The sequence below is a fragment of the Mirounga leonina genome, unplaced genomic scaffold (genome assembly GCF_011800145.1).
Source record: "Mirounga leonina isolate KUSES-001 unplaced genomic scaffold, KU_Mleo_1.0 Mir_168, whole genome shotgun sequence".
NCBI classification, from domain to species: Eukaryota; Metazoa; Chordata; class Mammalia; order Carnivora; family Phocidae; genus Mirounga; species Mirounga leonina.
The window spans coordinates 23,054,995-23,067,837 of NW_023270426.1; the positions used below are offsets into that span (position 1 = coordinate 23,054,995).

The following is a 12,843-nucleotide window of genomic DNA, read 5'->3' on the forward strand; positions in this document are numbered from 1 at the left end:
CCCTAGGGTACATGGGACAGACAGAAGCTACACCTCATAAGTAATTCACAACCGTTTTCCAAACGGTTCGAGGTTTTGCTTTTCATAGATCCTGTTTAATAATTCCAATATGGCTGGGGCGCCTGGATGGCTCTGTCGATTAAGCGTCTGACTTTTGGTATCAGCTCAGGTCATGATCTCAGGGTTGTGGGAGCGAGCCCCACATCAGGCTCTGTGCTCAGCGAGGAGTGCGCTTGAGATGCTCTCTCCCTCTGCCTCTCACCCCTCCCACATGCACGTGCATGCTCTCTCTAAAAAAATTAATCTTTATAAAAATATAGAAATGTATGAATTCCAATATGGCTGTGAGGAATCCTTGGTCAGATTTAGTTTGGGTCTTTGAACCCCATGGCTCCTCAAAGCTTCTATTCAGTGAGTCGAGAACAGCAGTGGACTGGTGAAGTTCCTGGCAACAGAAGTCCTATCTTCCACAATGCTAGCACTAAATTACCTGAATTCCCCTTCACAACTAGAATTAAAGGTTAAGCTGTGTTTTCTTTAATTCCCCCATGAAATCACAACTCAACCTGTTGCATGATAGCCTGACATACCAGCCCAAAGCAAGGACCTTGTACTTCCAATCCAAAGGCCAATGACTCAGAACGTTTATGACTCTTCTGCCGAAGAGAGCAAGTTTGGCCTCACCAGGGAACCGGTTCCTGGTCTGACCTGGGACTGAGTTAGGTGATGTCGAAGAAAGTGTTTACCCCACCCAGTAACTCATGAAAGCAGAATAGGACGTCACCCTAGAGACAACACCGCCAGATAACCGGCTGACTTGCATGGAAAAAAAACAATTTTGTCAGGGCCCTGCTAGCCTCCTGTGTACTCACTCCCCTCTAAGTATGATCAGCTCTCCAGTTATTTTGGCCTTTTATGCTCAACTAAAGGAAGAGTCTGTAGAGACCTGATACCTAAAGATCCACCCAAGTATGTTAAATGAGAAAAAATAAAAGCTGCCAAGATCAGAGCAGGACTAAGTTGGCCAATAACCTCTAAGATCCTTAATCCTTTAAATATCTGTAACGGAAAAGCTGTTGGAATTCTTGTTTTTCACCCTGGAGAGAAACACAGGAAAGAGGAAAGAGAACTCAGGCCCACTTTCTCTCTAAGAGGATCATAGACCTGCTATTTGAGTCCTGAGAAAGAGTTATGAGCAAAGAAAGAAGATGAAGAGGCTGCATCATAATTCCTGCAGATACAGTATACACTCATCCTCTCTCACCACAAAGGCTGACAAAATCAGAAAGAAAGAAAGAAAGAATGTCTTTTAGCCTAGTTTATAGAGAACAAGGACGCAGTCATGTGTGGGAGGATGTTGAAGATCTGTGTCTTGATGAGGATCTCAAACAAGCTTTTGATTATGATTACACAGTCTTCCTGGGCCACCATCGTCCCTAGTCTGAATTACGGCAATAACCTCCTATCTGGTTTCCGTGCTTCTACCCACACCCCCTGCCTCCATTCTAATTCTCAACAAAGCAGGTGGAGGGATCCTTTAAAAGTAAGTCAGAGCATGTTGTTCTTCTGCTCAACAGCCTTTAATAACATCCAGTTTCATATTCTTTTCCATGCTCGACAAGGCGGTCTATGATCTTCCCCCCATTATCTGTCTAAGCTTCATCTACGTCCCTCTCTCTTCTTTTAGCTCCAACCACACACTGACTTGTTCTGATCCCACAAACACACTAGACATGCTCCCACCTTAGGGCTTTAGTACTTGTTGTTTCTCCTGAGATGCTCCTTTCCAATATTGCCAGTCCTTACCATGAACTACTTTTTATTTGCCCACAGTATTTATCAACTTAAAACACACCGTCCATAATTTAGTTATTAGTTATATTTATTATCTATCTGCCTCCGCTAGAAGCTAAGCTCCAATTTTGTTCACAGATGTATTTTAAGTGCCTGAAATAGCTCTTGGGACTTAACAGGCATGCAATAAATTTATTGAATAAATAAACGACTTCTCTTGCTCCTTCTCCTTAGATCTACCTATGTCTTTTTGAGCTTCATTCAAACGATTCCAGTATCCTAGAGGAGACAGAATGACCAAAAGGTTAAGAGCACAGTTTAGGGTCAGATAGTCCTTTTTGCAAATCCCAGCTCTACCACTCGCTAACTGGGTGACCTTGGGCAATATCAGGTCTGACCTGTGTCTTATTTGCCTCAGTGATAAAATGGAACTAGTAACAAGGCCCATAAGGCAGCTGTGGAATTCAATGAATTGGTATGTATAAAGCACTTGACTAAGTGCCTTGTCTATGATAATACTCAATAAGTATTAACTATGATAATTACAGCACAAGTGTGATCAGTCCTTTCCCTGCTGCAAACTCTCCAATGGTTCTTAAAATCAAGGATAAAATCATAAAGAGCATGATATTCCCAATTCCACCTCTCTGAATCTCTAACCTTTCCACTTTATCTATGCTACCCTATCCAGTATTTTCCAGGCCCTTAATCTCTCCAAGCTCTTCTCAACCTCAAAATCTTTGCACATGCTGTTTCCTCTGCCTGTGGAACTCTGATTCAAGGGCTGGCAAACTTTTTCCATAGGGCCTGACGGTAATGATTTTGGCTTTGTGAGCCATAGGGTTTCTGTCACAACTCTTCAACCCCTCACTGTAGCATAAAAACAGCCCAAACAATAGAACAATACATAAAGAAACAGATGCGGCTGTGTCCCAATAAAACTTTATCTAGAAAAGCCTTCCCCAACACCCCTGACTAGGCTAAGTTCCCCCGTTATATACTCCCACACTACTCTCTGGAGCCCTTATCACAATCTTAAGTTTAAATTATCTCATTTTTTTGTTCATTGTTCATGATTTAATTGTTCCCTCTTCCAGACTATAAGCTACATAAAACAGAGACCATGGCTGTTTTGCCCCTGCTGTATAATAGGTGTTGAAAAATAATGGACATAACACTGCAAATGAAAAAGAGGTTGGCCCTTTCTTCTAGAATATATCTTACTACAATAGCTATTGGCCTAGGTTAAAAATACTAGATGCCCTGAGAGAGGAGCAAAGATGCTGATGATGTTTTCTCAGGATTTAGGGCAGGAAGGTTTGCTGTTGAAGATGTTACTTAAAAGTCAGATTTATGGACAAAGAAATACGATACCTGATGGACATAATATTCAAGATCAAAGAGTGCAGCAATCTTCTCTTCTAGGCTGGAGCTGGAACTGTTGAACTTGTTGATCAACCGTACCATGATCTGCATGTCAGTCTCAATGACAACATTCAGCTCCTCAAACTCCTTCTTTAGTTCCTCAATGGGGCGAAAGAGTCGTTTAACCTTGGCCTGCCTTGCCTAAGAAGATAATTGAAGCAAAAAGATAATTAGATCAATTGGAGACATCTCTCCAAGACAGTTGTCGCCTATCATGGATGCCCATTGTCAAGGAATTACTGCTCCAGGATTCAAAACCTTCTTTCATCTGTACTATCAAAAAATCCTCCTATAAGAATACCTCAATTTATTGCACTTCACTTTGTCAAACTTAGAGCTGTTACTTCTTCTTCTTCTTTTTTTTTTTTTTTTTACAAATTGGAGGTTTGTGGCAACCAGCATTTAGCTATTCTATCAGCCATTTTTCCAACAGCATTTGCTCACTCTGTGTCTGTGTGTCACATTTCGGTAATTCTTGCAATATTTTGAACTTTTTCATTATTATATTTGTCCTGGTGATCTATGATCAGTGGTATTTGATATTACTATTGTAGTTGTTTTGGTGTGCCACAAGCCACACCAAAACTTAACTGATAAATGTTTTGTGTATTCTGACTGCATCGCTGATAGGCAATTCCCCCATCTCTCTCCTTCTTCTTGGGCCTGCCTGTTTCCTGAGACAATGATTTTGAAATTAGGCCAATTAATAACCCTACAATGGCCTCTTAAGTATTCAAGTGAAAGGAAGAGTCTCATGTCTCATTTTAAATCAAAAGCTAGAAATGACTAGGCTTAGTGAGGATGGCATGTCAAAAGCTGGGATAACTAAAAGACAGGCCTCTTGTGCCAAACAGTTAGCCAAGTTGTGAATGCAAAGAGTTCCTGACGGAAAGTGAAAGTGCTATTCCAGTGAACACACAAACTGTAAGAAAGCAACACAGTCGTATTGCTGATGCGGAGAAAGTTTTAGTGGTCTGGATAGAAGGTCAAACCAGCCACAGCATTTCCTTAAACCAAAAAGCCTAATCCAGAGCAAGGTCCTAAAATCTCTTTAATTCTATGAAAGCTGAAAGAGATAAGGAACCTGCAGAAGAAAAGTCTGAAGCTAGCAGAGGTTGGTTCATGAGGTTTAAGAAAACAAGCCATCTCCGTAACATAAAAGTGCCAGGTGAAGCAGCAAGTGCTTATATAGAAGCTGCAGCAAGTTATCTGGAAGATCTAGCTAATTCGTGAAAGTGGCTAGACTCAGCAACAGGTTTTCAGTGTAGACAAAATACCCCTCTATTGGAAGAAGATGCCATCTAGGACTTCCATAGCTAGAGGAGGAGAAGTCAATGCCTGGCTTCAAAGCACGGGCTGATTTTCTCGTTAGGGGCTAATGCAGCTGCTGACTTTAGGTTGAAACCATTGTTTATTTGCTACTCCAAAAATCCTAGGGCCCATAAGAATTAAGCTAAATCTACTTGGCCTGTCCTCTATAAATGGAACAAAAAAGCCTGGATGACAACATGTCTATTTACAACATGGTTTACTGAATATGTTAAGACAAACATTGAGACCTACCGTCAGAAAGAAAAAATTCCTTTCAAAGTATTACTGCTTATGGACAACGCACCTGGTCACCCAAGAGCTCTGAGAGATGTACAACAAGATTAATGTTGTTTTCATGCTTGCTAACATATCTATTCTGCAGCCCATGGATCAAGAAGTCATGTTGACTTCCAAGTCTTAATTATAATAATAAGAAAATACATTTGGTAAGGCTACAGTTGCCACAGATAGTGACTCCTTTAATGGATTTAGGCAAAGTAAACTGAAAACCTGTTGCAAAGTATTCCCATTCTAGATCCCATTAAGAACATGATGGGAAGAAGTCAAACTATCAACATGAACAGGAGTTTGGAAGAAGTCAATTCTAACATTCATGGATGACTGTGACGAGTTCAAGTTTTCAGTGGGGGAAATAAGTGCAGATGAGGTAGAAATATCAAGAGAATTAGAAGTGGAGCCTGAGGATGTGACTGAACTGTTGCAGCATGATAAAACTTTAATGAATGAAAAGTTGCTTCTTCTGGATGAGCAAAGAAAGTAGTTTCCTGAAATGGAATCTACTCCTGGTGAACATGCTGTGAAGACTGCTGAAATGACAACAAAGGATTTAGAATACTACATAAACTCAGTTGATAAAGCAGTCAAAGGGTTTGAGAGAATTGACTCCCATTTTGAGAGAAGTTCTATTGTGGTATAATGTTATCAAACAGCATCACATGCTGCAGAGAAACTGTTCATGAAATTGTTCAATGTGGCAAACTTCATTGCTTTCTTATTTTAAGAAATCGCCACAGCCACCTTAATGTTCAGCAACCACCACCCTCATCAGTCAAGCAGCCATCAACATTGAGACAAGACCCTCCACAAGCAAAAGGATTACAATTCACTAAAAGCTCAAGGTGGTTAGCATTTTTTAGCAATAAAGTACTTTTTGAATTAAGGTATGTATATTGTTTTTTAGACATAATGCTATTGCACATTTAGTAGACTGCAGTACAGAGTAAACATAACTCTTACATGCACTGGGAAACCAAAAAAGTAATCTGACTTGATTTATTGCAGTGGTCTAGAACCAAACCCACACCGTCTTCAAAGCATACCTGCACCTTCTAAGACGCCCACAGAAGAGAGCCCTCAGAGTCTATCTATATAGACCTCTGCCCCAAAAACACACTCAAGATTTTCCAGGTTCACTTATCCCAATCTGACTTCTAATGTTCAAGAAGAATGGAAAGTCTTCTTGCTGCCATCACTGAGGTCAGGGGAAGCAATGCAAGCTCACCTTCAATCCCTAAACTCCGTTGAAAAGGCTGAGGTCTAAGGTGGAATAATCCACACCTTGGTTCTGTATCTTCTACAATCATTTACTATCTTTGCTGTGCCCTGCCCAATCCAGCAACATTTTAGGGAAACCCAGATGTAGGAAACTGTGGGTAAAGAGCTATCAGAGTGGGAGCAATTTGCTGATGAAAATTAAATCACTCTCATTACTGTCAAACTAACTACAGGTGTACAATTTGTTCAACTGTTTGAAGTGGCTAAATTACTGTATGTACTATACTCAAGTCTCAATTTTCTCTCAATCCTTCTCCACCCCACACACATACAAAAATTTAAAAAATGAAGTTATGTTGGAGGTGAATAAAAGACTTCAATTAGATATTTTATACATGTGACACTCCCATTTTCTTCCCAATTTTAGAGGACAGTGCTTATAAATAGAGTCCAAAAGGTCACAGTGGTTTGTGTCTCTATCTTCCAAGAAAAATTAAAAGGCAGGAATATTTATAAAAAGCAGAATGATGAGCAGCTGTCAGCTCCAAATTGCTCATCTATTACCTATGGATTTTCTCCCCAGTTACAAGTACTCCATAGAAACACCAACCAAAGAAATGAATCAGCCTCTCTTAAAAAAGACCAAGCCCCTAGCAGAGCAATGCTACCTATGGGATACCATTTCCTGCTTCTTCAGGCTAAAACAACAGTGAAATGCTCTCCCTACACCCAGCTAAAGGACTCTGGATGGCCGCCAAAGGCAGGGCAAAGAGGTCTGGGGAAGCTGAGTTACTGCCTAGAGCTGTGGGATGTCAGGCAAGTGAGCAGGATAAGAAATAAGTCACCTCCACCTCACGAAAATGATGTGTACCTGGCCCTCAGGAAGAGGGCCTATTTTAAGAAAAAAAACAAAAACAAAAACTTTTTATTTTGCAATAATTATAAACTCACAGAAAGTTACAAAAATAATACACAGAGTACCATGTACCCTTGGTTCAGCTTCCCCCAATGGCAACATCTTACGTTAACAGTACACTAACAAAACCAAGAAAATGACAAAGGTATAATGCTGTTAACTAGACTATAAGCCTTACTCAGATTTTATCAGCTTTTACATGTACACATTTGCACGTATATGTGTGTATATTATTCTATACAATTTTATCCAATATATATATTCATGTATCCACCAGAACAATCAGGCTACTGAACTATTCCACCACCACCAAACTCCACTGGGCGATCCCTTTACAGCGCACCTCACCCTCCCACCCATCCCTTTGTCCTGGCAATCACTACTTTGTTCTCCATCTCCTTAATTCTGGCATTTAGATAATGTTATAAAGATGGAATAACAAGGTCTGTAATCTTTTGAGATAGTATTTTTATATGAACATAATGCACTTGAGATCTATCCAAGTTACCACATGCATCAATGGTTCATTTATTTTTAATGCTGAGTAGTACTGCATTATACAGATGTACAGTTTGCTTAACCATTCACCTGTTGAACATTTGAGTTGTTTCCAGGTGTTGACTATTATGAACATAAATATTTGTATAAGGGTTTTTATATAAATTCAAGTTCTTATTTCTCTGGCAATAAATACCCACAAGTACAACTGCTGGGTCATATGACAAACGTGTTTGGTTTTATAAGAAACTGCCTATTTTCCATGGTGACTGTACCATTTTACATACTCACCAACAATGTATGAAACACTCAGTTTCTCCACATCCTCACTAGTATTTAGTATTATCACCACTTTTGTTTTAGGTATTTTAATAGATGTATAGTGATAGTTCATTGTGGATTTAATTTGCATTTCTCCAAAGGCTAAAGACATTAAACATCTTTTCGGGTGGTTATTTGCCATCGACAAATCATCTTCGGTGAATTATCTGTTTGTTCACTTCCTTTCCCCATTCTCTAAATATGTTGTCACTTTTTACCGTTGAGCTTTCAGAGTTCTTTATATTCTAGATACAAGTCTTTAATCAGATACAGTCTTTGCTTTGCACAGATCTTACATGCACCAAGTTCAAATACTATAGTTTCAATAACACCATTCTCCCAACACTACTGAAATTTCAGTTACCACAAATTTCATTTAACAGTAATCACATGAAGTACAAACTTTGTTGCTGGCTCTTTAGTCCACAACTCACTACATATAACATAAATGCTCATGATGATGAGTGGGTGATCATACCACTTCTTCCTAGGTCTGTCTGACAGGTCACTAAAAATTCGTTTCTCCGTTCACACACAGATGTCAAGTGTGTAGTTGTAGGACTTCCTCATCTTCCAATGACAAGCCCAAGTAACATATCATAAAAATGGGTAATCAAAAGAAAAGAAGTGGCCAAGAAAGACCAAAGTGCAGCAAAGAAAGTAACAGTGGTAACTCTGATGGTGAAACTCATATTGAATGTATATGGAGCTAGAGAAGAGGTCATAATTTTTGTTTCAACTATCAAACACTATTTTTCAAATGTAAGAGAATGATAGTCTATTCTTTTTTTAATTTTTTTTAATATTTTTTAAAGATTTTATTTATTTATTTGAGAGAGAGAGAATGAGAGAGAGCGAGTACATGAGAGGGGGGAGGGTCAGAGGGAGAAGCAGACTCCCTGCCGAGCAGGGAGCCTGATGCAGGACTTGATCCAGGGACTCCAGGATCATGACCTGAGCCGAAGGCAGTTGCTCAACCAACTGAGCGACCCAGGCGCCCAGATAGTCTATTCTTTTTCCCCTTATTTTCATTCATTGTTCTTTTTTTTTTTAAAGCTTTTATTTATTTATTCATGAGAGACAGAGAGAGAGAGAGGCAGAGGGAGAAGCAGGCTCCCAAGGAGCAGGGAGCCCGATGTGGGACTCGATCCCAGGACCCTGGGATCATGACCTGAGCCGAAGGCAAACGCTTAACCATCTGAACCACCCAGGCGCCCTCATTGTTCTTTTCTTATTCCTGATGGTTCCAAGTGTCGTTCTACTGTTACTTCATTTTTATTTGGAGAATATTCTTTAGTCATTCTTTTAGGTACATCTGCTAGTGACAAATGTTTTCAATTTTGTGTAAGAATGTCTTGATTTCTCTTTTGCTAATGAAGGATATTTTCATTGGCTATAGAATTCTGAGTGGACAGTTTTTTCAGCACTTGAAAAATATTGTGATACATACTTTGGTCTTGGTAGTTTCAAATGAAAAATGCACAGTCAATCATTGTACCCTAAGGCAGTATGTTTTTTCTGTTTTCAACATTTTTTCTGTAGCTGTGAAGAGTCATGGTGTTGATTTCTCGGAGTTTATCCTACTGAAAATTCAGTTTCATGAATCTATTCATTTATGCCCTTCATCATATTTGGGCATTTTTCCACCTTTATTTCTTAGTTTATTTTTTCATTATTTTTCAGTACTCTCCTTTCCTAAGACTCCAATGACAGAAATGTTAAATCCTTTCTTATAATCACACAGGTCCCTAAGTCTCCGTTCATTTTTTCCCTATTTTTAGTCATTTCTCTCTGTCTTCAAGTTTACTGGTTCTTCTCTTTCCTATTCTGCTACTGAGCCCTGATATTCAGTGATTTTTAAACATTCTGAGTTGTATTTTTTTTCAGTTCTAAAAATTCCATTTGGTTCTTTCTTCTGTCATCTACTTCTTTGCTGAGGTTGTCATTTGTTTCAAGAGTGTTCATAATCATTTGTTGAATGATTTTTATAACTGCTTTAAAATCCTTTTTAGGTAATTCAAACTTCTGTGTCATCTCACTGTTGGCATCTATTATCTATTAGTTCAAGGTTTTTTTTTTTTTTTTTTGTATTCTGGGCATTTTGGATATTAGTTTTAAGATTTCTCTAACTTACTGAATCTTCCTTTTCAGTAAGCAGTTAAAATGTTTACGTTTAATACACTGGTTCTGTCCTTCTTGTGTGGCTGTGACTCTAAGATAATTTAGTTTCCAGACCCTATGCAGTGTTATTTTGGTCTGTTTCCTTTATATCCTGCCAAAGGCTCATCTAGACACCGGGCAGTATTCCACACTGCGTTTCAGTTATCAGATCTTTTGCTGTGTTAATTCTGGTCAGTTTCTCATGTGGGTCACCAGAGAATATGCCCAAAATTTCATTTGTGAAATCCTTTTCTCCAGCTCCCTTCTCTCCAAAATCCTACCACCACTCTCTAGTTAGGAGGAGGAAGAACATCACCTGCCACCACTGGACACTCTACACTGGGACAAGAAGTCCTTCCTTGGCCTCTTTATCACCCTGCTGGGGGAACTGAAACACTGCTTCACTGATGCTGGTGTGAGGGTGGAAGTTCAGGCTCCTCACTTACCCTCACTGACAATGTCCCAGAGTGGGGAGCAAAATGATGCCTCACGCTATCTCAGTGCCACCAAGTAGAAGGTCAGACTACAGATTCCCCATTCACCACCACCCATTCCCCCCACCCCGACCAACACACACAATGGCATCACCTCTGCTCCAAGTGAAAAACCACCTTGGTAGTGTCAGGCAGAAGAAGACATTCAAATATCCTTCTTGGCCTCTACTGACACCACCCCAACAGGAGAAGCAGCTTGCTACCCCCAATGTAGAGGGTGGAAAACCAGGCTCCACACTTGGTGTCTGCTGGTACCACACCAGCAGGGGAAACAGAGAATAGTATCCTACCATTGGGCAGAGGGTAGGAATTCCAGCTCTCTGTTCAAGGCTCACTGATGCCACCTTGGTCAAGGTAGCAGAATCCTGCATCACATCATATCATTGCCAGAGATAGGGGGTAGAAGTTCGGTCTACCCACTCGGTCTCTGCTGACACCACTCTGGTGGAGGAATAAGAGTGCAGCCTGCTACCACAAAGTGGGAGGTGGAAATCCAAGTTTCCCTTCAATTTCCACTGGCACTAAGGGTGGGGTGGGAGATTTCCATCGTCTTTGGCTAAAGTAGGACAGATATTGTCAAAAAGGGTTTAGTTCTTTTAGGCTGCCCTTTTCCTAGCAATTTCTCTAGAAAGAATAGGTCTTTTTTAGGGCTTTTTTCTATCTGTACCTGTTGGCATTTCCTGGATGTGGGCCTCTCGAATGCCCACTCTGGGATATACAAAGGGCAAAAAGAATGTCCAAGGAACTCACTATCATGTTATTCTTCAAGTTCCAAGGTCACTAGCCAGTCTCCTTTCTTCTTCCCACCTTTTAGAGTCTTCTTATATTTGCTTTTAGTATTATGTCCAAGGTTTTTAGTTGTCCTTAGCAGGAGTAATATTAAGAAATGAGTCTACTTTATCTTGTCCAGCATCAAAAGTTTAAGAAGGTCATGTTTTTAAATGGAACAATTTATAGGATACAGGTGAACAACAGCTGACATAATAAAATAGGGCATCAAGCCATTTGTATGGTAATAGAGGTATAAAGGGATCAGATTCAACAGTCCAAATCTGTCTGGCTAGATGCGAGTTTTTCCACAAGGTAAGGGGTTCTGGGAAGGACTGATTCATTTAAATCTAAGGTACAAACATATACAATAGAATTGGTGCCCTTCCCCCTAAAAAATCAAGTCAGAAAAACATTCACTCAAATGATAGGATACGGCACAATATTTGACAGTATTGCTTTTATAAATAGCAAAAGCACCATCCTGTTCTTGCAAGCCACCACACAACTTGAGTTTAAAGACTGATAAACAAAAAGCATAATGCCATCTGCAGCCAAGAGCTTGAGACATGTCAGAAACTCCCCAACCTACTTCAAGTCAATTTATTTGCCAGTCCCAAGGGCACTGACGATGAGCTGAGTCAATCCCAAAAGGCTCCAAATGAAAGCAGGAGAAAAACCCCAGGCTCTAGCACCTCAGTGAAGAAGCCAACAACCTACACTCCAAAGAAGTAAGGAGTGTGTCAGCCTTATCTTGCAAACAGCAGTTGACTTATACCAGCTTGAATAAGGATCCTGCATTTGGGTACTGATACTGGGATCTCCTCTTGCAATGGGAAAGGATTCTTTCTTTTTTTTTTTTTTGTATTTTTTTTGTATTTATTTATTTTTATTCTTATGTTAATCCCCATACATTACATCATTAGTTTTAGATGAAGTGTTCCATGATGCATTGTTTGTGCATAACACCCAGTGCTCCATGCAGAATGTGCCCTCCTCAATACCCACCACCAGGCTAACCCATCCTCCCACCCCCACCCCTCTAGAACCCTCAGTTTGTTTTTCAGAGTCCATTGTCTCTCATGGCTCGTCTACCCCTCCGATTTCCCCCGCTTCATTCTTCCCCTCCCACTACCTTCTTCTTCTTCTTTTTTTTTTCTTAACATATATTGCATTATTTGTTTCAGAGGTACAGATCTGAGATTCAACAGTCTTGCACAATTCACAGCGCTTACCAGAGCACAAACCCTCCCTAGTGTCTATCACCCAGTCACCCCATCCCTCCCACCCCACCCCCCACTCCAGCAACCCTCAGTTTCCTGCAATTAAGAATTGGAAAGGATTCTTTTTAATTGCAAAAAAAATCAACCGAAAACTTAATCTCTTGCTTTTACATTTAAAAAATATTTTATTTTTTTATTTTAATCTTTATTTGGGTTTTTTTTTTATTTTTTCAAATTTTTATTTAAATTCTAGTTAGCTAACATACAGTGCAATATTGGTTTCAAGAGCAGAATTCAGGGATTCATCACTTACATAAAACACCCAATGCTCATCACAACAAGTGATGAGCATCACCCATCTAGCCTATCTCCCACCCACCTCCCTCCAGCAACCCTCAGTTTGTTCTCTATCATTAAG

At 39.9% G+C, this 12,843-nt stretch overlaps 1 protein-coding gene across 5 annotated transcripts in view; it reads right to left on the bottom strand.

Moving 5' to 3' along the window:
- The window catches only part of SIL1 (SIL1 nucleotide exchange factor), a 212,244-nt gene that overhangs the window by 68,668 nt on the left and 130,733 nt on the right, over window positions 1–12,843 (bottom strand). For all 5 annotated transcript variants that reach the window (XM_035014245.1, XM_035014244.1, XM_035014246.1 and 2 more), the window contains one exon: window positions 3,169–3,360. In XM_035014245.1, coding sequence (XP_034870136.1) covers window positions 3,169–3,360 — 192 coding nt within the window. The remainder of the gene's footprint in view (window positions 1–3,168; window positions 3,361–12,843) is intronic.